The sequence below is a fragment of the Astyanax mexicanus genome, chromosome 1 (assembly GCF_023375975.1).
Source record: "Astyanax mexicanus isolate ESR-SI-001 chromosome 1, AstMex3_surface, whole genome shotgun sequence".
NCBI classification, from domain to species: domain Eukaryota; kingdom Metazoa; phylum Chordata; class Actinopteri; order Characiformes; family Acestrorhamphidae; genus Astyanax; species Astyanax mexicanus.
In genome coordinates, this window is record NC_064408.1 from 18,388,855 (window position 1) to 18,399,719 (window position 10,865).

A 10,865-nucleotide genomic window follows, 5' to 3' on the forward strand; every position below is an offset into this window, starting at 1 on the left:
ACATTACTCGTGATTACATTAGTTGCTCGACTTTACACCAGTGAAATAATGTATGCCCTGCTTTTGCTGGAGCTTGTTTCACCTGGTCCTTGATTGTAAAGTTGGTTAAAAAGATGGTAATTTAACCTGAAACATACCCTATACCTCCATTTTTGTGGATTTCTAGTTTACTACATAATTTGAACACACACACTGTCCCTTACACCGTGTCAACATTTCTGAATTTGAATGGATCAATAGAAATTCTCCAAAATGACCTGAAATAAGCTATTTTTACATTGACTTCCATTGAAATTTAAGTAGGTTTTATCTTTCTTCTGTAAAGTAGCCACTTTGGAGATACTTGTTTTTCAATGGACAGTGATGATGTACCTTTCATTTAAGTTTGATGGACTGGCTGGACTGTAAACATGACTAAATTGACTAAGCTGATCGACAAGCTGGTCAAATTGATTGGCTAATTTTGTTATTTGGTGATCATACTGGTAGTCATGTTGGTCAATTAGTATCATAAAACTGGTCATACTGGTCAGCATGTAAGAACATAGTGGTAGCTCCTGCAACAGTAACAACCAGGATGTTTTTTTTCAGCTGGGTATGCACTCACCTTCACACTAACACTCATCAAGAAGCAGGGTAAACACTAAAAGGTGCGGGGCAGGTTGATCCTCCAGGAACAGGGATGGGAACAACTGGTCTACTGTTCTGGCCTGTTTGTCCTTGGATTCCCAGATGTTCAAATCAGGGTCAAAATACACTCATGGTTGAGCGAAAAAAAGTGTGGAAATCACAAACCTGGCAACTCCAGCCAGCGTACAGAAATCACACACTGTACCATAGGGAGGGAAACTGCAGAGCTGCGCCACCTGCTGGCTGTACTGGAAACATTTTGAGTCATTTTGTAACAACACATTGTAATCCCTATTTTGATTATAATATATATTATTATAATATATATATATTATTATAACTGTGAAAAGCAAACTCAGTTATTTACAGTTTTATGCATATGTATGTCAAATGTTCTTGGTAAAATGTGTAATATTACAATATGCTTTAATGAGCATATCAGGGATATCATCGGCGCTTAAAGAACCCTGACACACAGATAATGTAATTAAATACAGTTAACCTGCATTGTGCAGTTCATAAAAATCTGCCACTACTGATGCCTTTTTCGAAAATCAAAACACTGCGATAAGCACTGTGTATTATGAAAATATCTTTGCATATTGTAATGTAATATTTTACCATATTGCCAGCTATCAGCTGTTTTTATACTGTTATATTCATGTGCAGAATTATATTGTATCAGTATATTGTGAAATAATAATATAGTCTATATTGTCCAGCCCTACATAGAAGTGTAAATAAGTAAAAAAACAGTGTGAATGTGAATGCATATTTATTTGTGAGTGTGAGTGAGGCTGCTGTGATGTGCTGAATACCTTTATTTTGGGCAATACAATATTTATAATCATAGCAAGAGGGGGTCAAAACACAGGTAAGCAGGATATACTGTAATACAGACAGATCCATAGTCAAAGTACAGAACACAGAACCATATATAAAAATAACACAAACATATGTAGAACTCTAGCAATCATAACACAAGACTTTGCCAACAAGTCTTAAAACAAAGGCATTAAAACAGCAGTATGCAACAATTGATATACCTTGTTTCTGGGCTGTGGAATTTACTCTTTACACAAGCATCCAAGCATTTTAAAAGTTAGTGATTAAACATAGCAGTGAATGGTTTAAACTGGATTGAAATTGGCTTTGTTTCTGATCCTTGAGACTGCTCTCTAAACACAATTTAGGCCTCAGGCTTGACCTCTTACTCATATTTGTGTAATTGTTAGAATGACCACTAGAGAGCTCAGTCGTGCTGTATTTCTGAGGGCAGTTAGCTAGCGTTAGCCAGTACTAATCACAGAGAGAACAAAGCAGTGAAAACCTGCTTTGGCTGTGTTCATGAGAGTAAAGTAAGTTCATATCTTCACAAGAGTTCTCAGCTTCTTTCTTTATACTATTAATATAACCTTTAGGATAAGTAAAACACTGTTATTATTCTCTTATTAGCCTTAAATAAAAGTACTCTGTGTTGTTAGCCAGATTAGCACAGCTACATAAAGCCTTAATTTAATGCTAGTGTGCTACTGACTCTCTGTTTGTTGGGATTATTGCTGCTGTTTTGCCTAGATTTATATCTACTTGTTTATGTTTTGGTTTTTTTTCACAATTTGTGAATTGTTTATCAGCCTTGAATTTTTATACATAGTCTATTTCCCCCTTTGTGTATTAGCCACACACTCAAACTAGGGATGCACAAAGATATGGGAATTATTGATAATTGCTTTTTTAGTATCATCAATATGGCCAGTATTTTAAACCTTTATTTACTGACCTATATATTATATCCAAAAAGGACCAAGCAACACTGGCCGCACTACTTCAATTGGTCAGCGCTGGCCGTGCTATTTTAAAATGTATTGATTTAAGTTGATTTTTATTTTTTTTTATGAGTTTTAAAGTTATAACGTTTCTTGGGTGTCTCATCTCTCTGTAAGTTATAAATGTGTATATCATCACTGACATCAGCACCAGCAGATAGGTACCCATGTATTTTTAGATATTGGTATAAGCCCAGAGTTCTCATATTGGTGCATTCCTTATTCCAACTAATGCTATGTGTGGCTATGCTGTAGTGAAGAGGAGTTCCAGTACAGCTGTTAACTTTACATCCTGCCTCTGTATGTTCTGACTGACTCACAGCAAGTACCAATTCCCTCCAAGCACCTAATTCAGTCCTACAGTTGTTACATATCAAATTCCACAGCTTCTCAAATTTGCATAATAACATATGTATTTACATATCAACGTTCCTCAACTTTAGCTGGATTGTAGATTTAGCTGTTGTCACAAACCAGATCAAGTAAAAAAAGTCTGGATGATTTGCTGGACATACAGTCATGGCTGAAAGCAAGTATTAGCACCCCTAAAATTATACCAGAAAATTAATTATTATTGTAAAATTACACATTTTGTAATACACGTGTTTATTTCCTTTGTGTGTACTGGAACAACACAAAAAACTGACAATGGGCCCAACATTGTGACCAGAAAAACTTTGGTAATCTGCAGATTTCATGATGCCTTGCACATTGTAAAGGCACCCAGTGCCAAAGGCAGCAGAACAGGCCTTATCCCATTTTTAGTAAACATTTTAGTACTGTACCAAAAAGCTCTAGATTTTTCCCTGCTTTTTTGTTGCATAGCAAAACACTTTTTGGGGTGCTAATACTTTCAGGCATGAGTGTATATATTATCACAACAGTAAACAGTTACTTTCCTTTTCTTACATTGTGGCCTTGTTAACTCTGTTAACACTCAGTAACCATGAGCAAATCTAAGCAACTCTCTAAAGACCTAACAATTAAAACTAACCAATACCCACAAGCCTTAACCAAGACATGGATTACAGAATGCTTTCTGAAGGCCACAAATGAGCTAGCAGGCTGTGGTATCTTCAGATGTGTCATTCAAACTGGGGGGTCTGCCAAAAGCAAAGGTGGGGGTGTATTTATGTAAACAAGTATTGCTTAGCTGACCTGGAGTTTAGTGGGTTTTTGAAGCTGCTAAATAAGAAGTCAACTTCAGCTTTTTTCAGTCTTTTTATTGTATGCTGAAGTATTTTAAAGCTGCTTTATGCGAGAGAGGGCATGTCTTGCTACTGGAGTCCCACTACAGTCAGGAAGAGGAATTGTGCTATGTTTCTTTTACCTCCAGAGCTAGGAATGATGGTTGGTGTTCGATTTGATGGTGTTTCAGTTAAATACACAGATAATTTTACACTTTACATTTAGAGTATTTACAAATAAATTGTTGGAGTTGAAGTTTATCACAGCTGTTTTTTTACAATACAAATACTTGTGTTTAAAAGTGAATCCAATCAAAATATGCTTTTTTTATGTCCCACGTAAGAACTGTTAGCGATACCAGCTGATTACAATGCTTTTTACAATACTGTACACGTTTAAACAGAGGGAAACCTGTCTAAAGATAGAAGTTGGGCAGTACTGTGTAAAATTACTACTTTTACAACTGTTGATTTGTGGTGCAGCCATCTTAGATTCTCAGACATCGGAGTTAATGCTCTGAGAGCATTAGTGCTTTGAGCCACTTCTCTAGAAAGACCTGCTTCCTACATGCATTTCTGTACAAGCTAAAAGATACAGAACAATTACTTAATATGAAATAAACAAATGGACTGAAGCTGTAGAGTAATATTACAAGATTTTACAAAAATATGACTTCGATTACACAGAGTTATACAATTTCTGCAAGCGTTTTCCTCCCCATGTCTCCAAAGTTGCACAGTGCAGTTAGCAGCATGCTAAGCTAAGCCTGGAGTAACAGCGATAGAGCCGCTATTCTCTATATAACAAGTCATGGAAGCATCCTAATGGTTAGGATGAAGCTGTATATTTGAGGTAAAAATGCTATATAATGTTTCTTTAAGGCCTTTTTATGTATCCATATTGTAGATATGAATTATAAATATGCTTTTACACCCCAAAATAATACTTATAAGGCTTTTCAAGACACGTACCAATATCGCATATCTAGAAATATGCACTTTGCTCTTTAATTATATACAAATATAAAAAAATATTTAAAAGCTTAAAATGCTGTCATCTCTTCGCTGATGTATGACGGCGAAGCAGTAACTTCCTGTTTGTCTGTTTCCTCTCGTGCCTCCAAGCCGTCTGAGCCAGATGGATGTTCACTCTCTGGAGGGAGGTCAGGGCTGGCTGGGTCAGTCTTTTCCATGTGGCAAACAGGCTCTGCGTCCTGGGACATGCTGGAATTCTGAATTTCTTCCTGAGCCTCATCACTTACAGCCTCCTGTGTGTTACTGTCCTCACATGAACGAGGTGTTTCTTCGCTCTCCTCATTATTTTGAGGTTGGCTTTCTGCTTCAGCAGGTTTCTTTTCATCCTTCTCCTCCCTCCATGGCGTTTTAGTGGGGCTCCGAAGATTTCTGGCAGCTAACATAATGTCTTCATGAAGCTGCTTGACTGAGTTGGCAGGTTCTTCAACAGAGCTGCTGGTCACTTTCTCAGGAACACTGGTGAAGACTGGCTCACCACCGGTTTTATCTGTCTCATCAACATACATTTTGGAGGGAAAAGAGCAAGGATAGTAGGCACTGACCTTCCGTCTGTTGCTCAGCACAACTGCAGAGCAAACAATAAAAACAACAAGAACAATCAGGCAGGTCACGACCAGGATCAGAAACAGATTTTCTCTCAAGAAGTCCGACATCCTGGTCAAGAGAAATTGCTCCATATGGGTAACTTCTCCTTCAGTGATGAAAACTGTAGGCTCGAGAATTTCTGGAGTGTCAGAGATGACACTAGGGCTGGGCATCAGTTCAGATTTATCTTCATCCCAGTCCCCACTACCCTCCATGGATAGATTGGGGAAGATATGGGTGGCATAGATGGCTCCATTCTGCTGTAGAATAACAGCCCAGGTGAGAACGCAACAAAGCACTGAGTGATCCATCCTCCAACTGGATACCTGCATTCAAGAAAGAATGACATTTGGTAAAACTGAATTGAGGTGAAGCAGCCTATATAAATAGGAATGACCTGCTTGTTCAAAACAATGGTTCCCAATGTTAGAGCTTTAGCTATAGTGCCCCGTGACCAGGATGGCCGCAGGATGCCCCTAGGGTGCCCCATGACCAGTAACTTAACACACCACACATCACCACCCATTGATCACCATATATATATAGTGCATACTTACAAATTTACATGAAAATAATCTGAATGTGTTTCCAAGATTTAACAAAACTGATGGAAAGAATGCTATCTTGATGCAAATCTATGAAAAATAATTTGAGAAAAATCTAAGAAAGATGTTAATGAATCAGGAGCAATGTGCTATTGCATCTGGATTTATGTTATTTTAGCTTTCTCTTGGTGCCTTAAACCATAAGAGCAAAACCCAGTATTAAATATATTCAAAATAATTGAATAACTTAAATTAGTTGAGCAACTTATTAATGCTTTTTTTCTTATTGTGATAAAGACGTCGCATGGCTTCTTTTGTAAAAGTCGTAAGGTTAAAAACCTAATGCTACACACTGTGTAACACACAACAATAATTCCATGACCCTGTATAATTGATCAGCCATGTAGTTTTCAAACCACAAACACTTACAAGAGTACCAATTACATGAAATCAAGTTGGGTGGTGTAAAGCGTACAACCATCTGATGACGCTGAAAGTAGGGTGAACCTGGCAGAAGGAACATCATGAGTTAAAGTGAAGGACAAAGCGCTAAAAAAAAACTTTCATGTCTTTTTAAAGGGTTTGTGACACGTTTGTCACCACAGGGTCCTATGGGTTAATACAGGAGCGTGCAGCTGCTGAGATGACTCATTGGAATCCTTCAGACAAACTGTATGTGACCTATTATGGTTTGAGTTTCCTGAGCTGAAGTCCATCGTCAGCTTTCTGCCAACTGTTCACAACCTAGACATTGCAATCATTGCTGAGCTGGAGGTTCATTCTGTAGACAGGATCCAGACACTGAGCACAGACTTCCATTCCAACTCAAAGAAAAAAGAGGGATGGAGGAACTGCGATGTGAAGAGAAGAAAGGTGGAGGAAAGAAAGAGTAATCATCTTCTGTTCCATGCATCAAGTTCAGCATGCATCAAAGCATTCCCAAATTTAGGCAAGAACACTTCACAGCATGGAGATTTCCTTTCTTGCAAATGATCATGCTTTAAAGCCAAAGTAAACTCTTGACCAGCGAGGAATGTATCTTCAGAACTGAGCAAGCTGGAAGTTTCTCCTTGGTTTGTTGCTTAAACCTTTGAGGAGCTGATACACTTTTCCAGTGTCTGGTTTTCTACTCAACTGCGTATTCTTTCCACTCGTGACCTGAAACGGGAAAAAAAGTGTAAGTCTGTGTAACCTACCTTCCAACATGAAGAGTCACATATGAGAATTGTTGGCACTTGATTGACTCCAGATGGGTTTGGATCGAATGTCTAAAAACAGCAGAATAAAGCCAGTTTTACAAGGATTCACACGGATTAGAGAATCTGTTCTAAGGTGTCTTCCCACTCCTCCACGTTGTAGTAGGTTCCTCTGCACAGACTGCAAGTTGAAGAATGGCTGGACTAGTGTGTAGTGGGGGGAAAACTTTGAAAACCCATCCTCCCCTCCTCCTCCTCCTTCTCTTTCGCTGCCGACAGTGGGCCTGAGCCAGTTACAGACAGATTGTTTTGGTTAAGCTCTCTGAGAGGTGTAAGGGAGGTTGTGTGTGTGTGTGTGTTGGGGTGGTGGTGGGGCTGGGGGCTTCCACTTTTGCAGGAGGACTGAGGGCCACCAGGAACAAAGCGCAGCAGTGGAGAAGTTGCAAAAAGAGTACATTCTTGCAGAGTTGATATATAAAGTTCTAATAAAATAATTCTGAAGACAGACTGCATTCCAGTTACCAACAAATCAGTATTTTAAACCAATTTTAAACTAGTTTTGCACACATAAAATTTGGCTCATACTTTGAAAATAGGGTCCAATGCAAAACTTGGGGTTATCCAATCCCAGTGCATACATTTTTCTTATGCCCACAGTATCGTCTCCTCCCGCTAAAAACATGGATAGTCTGATCAGAGCAGTTTGCATTACATCAGTAAGCTAACTTGTATATCAAATCTGGAAATTGTGAAAGGCAACATGCAATTACAGTCTGTGCCATTTTTAAGACAGTTGTGAGATTGATTTAAGACAAAAGCAAATGTAGGCCTTTTTAGATAAACAAATGTAAGACATTTTAAGAAGGTTTAAATATCTTCAGATACCCTGTATAAAATATATAGTATATAATGGTATTTGCAAACATACATCACTGCAGTTCTCCAGCTTTGTCCTTTCTGCACTTGCATCGTGATCCATAATTATTGAGATAAAATTTCAAATATCATAAAATTTTGGCTAAACTCAACTTTGTCACTTTTATCTAGGGTACATACTTCATATTATAAAAAACTAGTTAATATTAGTAATTAGTAGACAATTGGGATGGCTCCAAATACAACAATCCATACTTTGAATTTAAATTACTGCTTTTTTGCCTATTTTGAGGAAAGATAGTAATCATCTTTTTTTAAAGCCAAGCTAAAGAAAAATGATGGCACACATACTTCAACTACGTACTGCTAGCAAAGTAGCTTTGCTGAAATCCAGCAAGTCCAAGCCCCTAGTGAGTTCTGCTGTGGGTAACAGTAGCAGGAAAATCAGCCTATAGGGAGAAACACAGAAAGACAAAACATTTAAGCAAAAAAATTATCACAAAACATGAGCAAATTGTCAAGTAAAGAATGAATAATGTGAGCATATTAATCACCAAGAACTCATTTTGAAAGCAGTTCTTTGAATAGACCAATAGAAAGGTCCTTATGCTTGCTATAGTGAGCTAAAAGGGAAAAAAACCAATCTGAATCTAATCTTCGCAAGCGCAGTATATCCATATCAAGCTGTAAAAATTGTTTTTTTTGCATTATTGAACCAAACTGTTCATGAGGTTTTTATTCTTTTTTTATCAGCAAGTTTATAGTATTTCGTTCTTGCCAATAAGGACATATGCTGTTATATACTGCATTTCATTTTAACTTTCCATATAAAGACATTTTAATTTGAACTGCCCCACAAGTCAGTTTTTCTACTAGGAAAGTTGGGAGAACCTCACCGACCCAGATTCCAGACTCCAAGATGGCTGCCCCGTATATATCAACAGTAGTATCACAGCATCAGTATTGCAGTTTATTAGCATGTATATCTATTTGTGTATTGCTAAATTAGTCGTACACAGTACTGTTAAACATTTTTTTAACGTAACATTCCGTATAATCTGTTATTTTAAAGTGCTATCCCTAACCTGCAGATATCTTTACCCCTGTGTTTTAGGGACAGATTGGTTCACATTACACACAAATACAGGTCACTTACATTTGTGAATGTGAACCATCAAGCTAGCCAAATCCAATTTAAGCAAAAAATAACAAAATGTGGCTTATACTCTAAATGTAGCCTTAGTTTTTGTAGGGCTTAGTTTTTGTCTGAACCTGGGACACAAGAAGTGGTATATATTTGGTAAGATTTGCCATAAAACACTAAAATATGCATCAAACCAGTCATGGTGACTAAAGTGGTAAACTAACTGTTTTGGAAATGTTAAGAAATTTTAGGCGGCACAGGGATGCAGCTTTAATTGTTGGCCATTCGTTGATTGGCAAGCTGATTGGCTCTTTTTGTTCAGGACACCATGCTGAGCTCCAAGACCTCCCATTTTAGCTCTCATTTCCACGTTTATAAAAACATTTCTGCTATTCACTTCAAGCACTGGTTAAAGTCAATAAGAATGATGAGAAATGTGAAATAACGCAAATAAGAAATGTGTTAGACTACCAATTAAGGTCATTCTGAGTGATAGTTATGAGAAAAATGTTAACATGAGCAGGACCGGGCTGGGTAAGATTCCTGGTAAAGTAAACAGTGTGGGCTGGGAAACAGTCGAGCAGTATACAGGGCTGCGGTTTGTTTGCCTTTACTGTTAAGTGTACAACGTCAGTGATTATATTTGTGTTATGATTAATTTAATGTTATTGTGTAACGTTTACTGTATTGTAGTGAAGCATTAACATCGGGTCCAAACACATCTCAGCACAGTGTCTCTCATTATAGGAACTTTATGCTTCTCTTTTTTAGGCCATTACAGTCTACATTAAAACAGTCAAAGTAAAAGAGAGAAAATACAAAAAACATTTATAAACTAAATTAGTTAAATAAATTGGAACTGAGTAAAATCAGATAAAATTCTTTTAATTTAGTGGTATTTAATGCATAAGGATTTGACCACCCATTTACAGACTATAAATGTATACATCTGTCAAATATATAACAATATTGGAACACCTGCTAATTTATTTGTTTTCTTCTAAAATCATGAGTATTAAAAAGAGTTAAAAAGTTTATACTGCTTTTGTTGGAGTAACTGTCTCCATTGTACAGAAATACTTTCTGCTAGATTCTGGAGCATTGCTGTGTCCTTTCATTAAGGTCAGGAAATTGAATGACCACCACTGCTCCACAGCTCAATGCTGGGGGTTTTTATACCCCTTTTTCAACATGCCTGGCATTAGGCGTGGTGCAAAGAGAGCTACAAACAGTCCTATTCTATCCAGATTTTTTAAACAGATGCTTGAAAAGCTGTGTATTTTGTGCATTTGTACTTTTGTGTCAGCAGTAGGTACAATTTTAAAGCTCCACTAGGTAGGATTGAGATTTTGTGCTCGTGGGCTCCCCCTACAGTTGCAGAGTGTAATAAATGTTTAATTAGAACTAAAGGTCTGAAAGCAGGTTGCAGTTCTCGCGAGCGTTGGTCGAGGCCGCTTCGGAAAACTTACAGAGTCTGGTTTGAGCTCAGAGGAGCTCCGGCACAGACACGAGAGCACCGCTATTCCTCCTATAACACCTCAATGCAGCGCTGCAGTGAGTTTCAAGCTGTAATTTTACTTCTTTAAAAAGATCAAAAATCAAGGAAATCCAGAAGTGCTGCTTTAAGCAGCTGAATGCTAATTTATTTTTTTCATGTGCACCTGTAGTATTGTCTCCCTCCAGTGGTATTGACTCCCCCAGTCCTGCCTTCTCCTGGGCTTTGGCTCTTTTCTTGTTCTTTGAGCCCAAGCAAAAAGCCTTACCTTTGGTTTTGTACAACAATTCAACAGTTTCTGAGGAAAATATACATTAAAATAACCTGTGCTGCTAGCTATCAGTGC

General features: G+C 37.7%; 1 protein-coding gene across 1 annotated transcript; it reads right to left on the reverse strand.

The window, feature by feature from the left end:
* Positions 1-1,388: 1,388 nt before the first annotated feature.
* tmem119b (transmembrane protein 119b) lies at positions 1,389-7,330 on the reverse strand. The gene is made up of 2 exons (XM_007231403.4): positions 7,005-7,330; positions 1,389-5,589 (listed from the first exon to the last, which is right to left on the reverse strand). The coding sequence occupies exon 2, from the start codon at positions 5,572-5,574 to the stop codon at positions 4,687-4,689; it is 888 nt and encodes a 295-aa protein (XP_007231465.3). The 5' UTR covers positions 5,575-5,589; positions 7,005-7,330; the 3' UTR covers positions 1,389-4,686.
* Between the last annotated feature and the right edge of the window lie 3,535 nt (positions 7,331-10,865).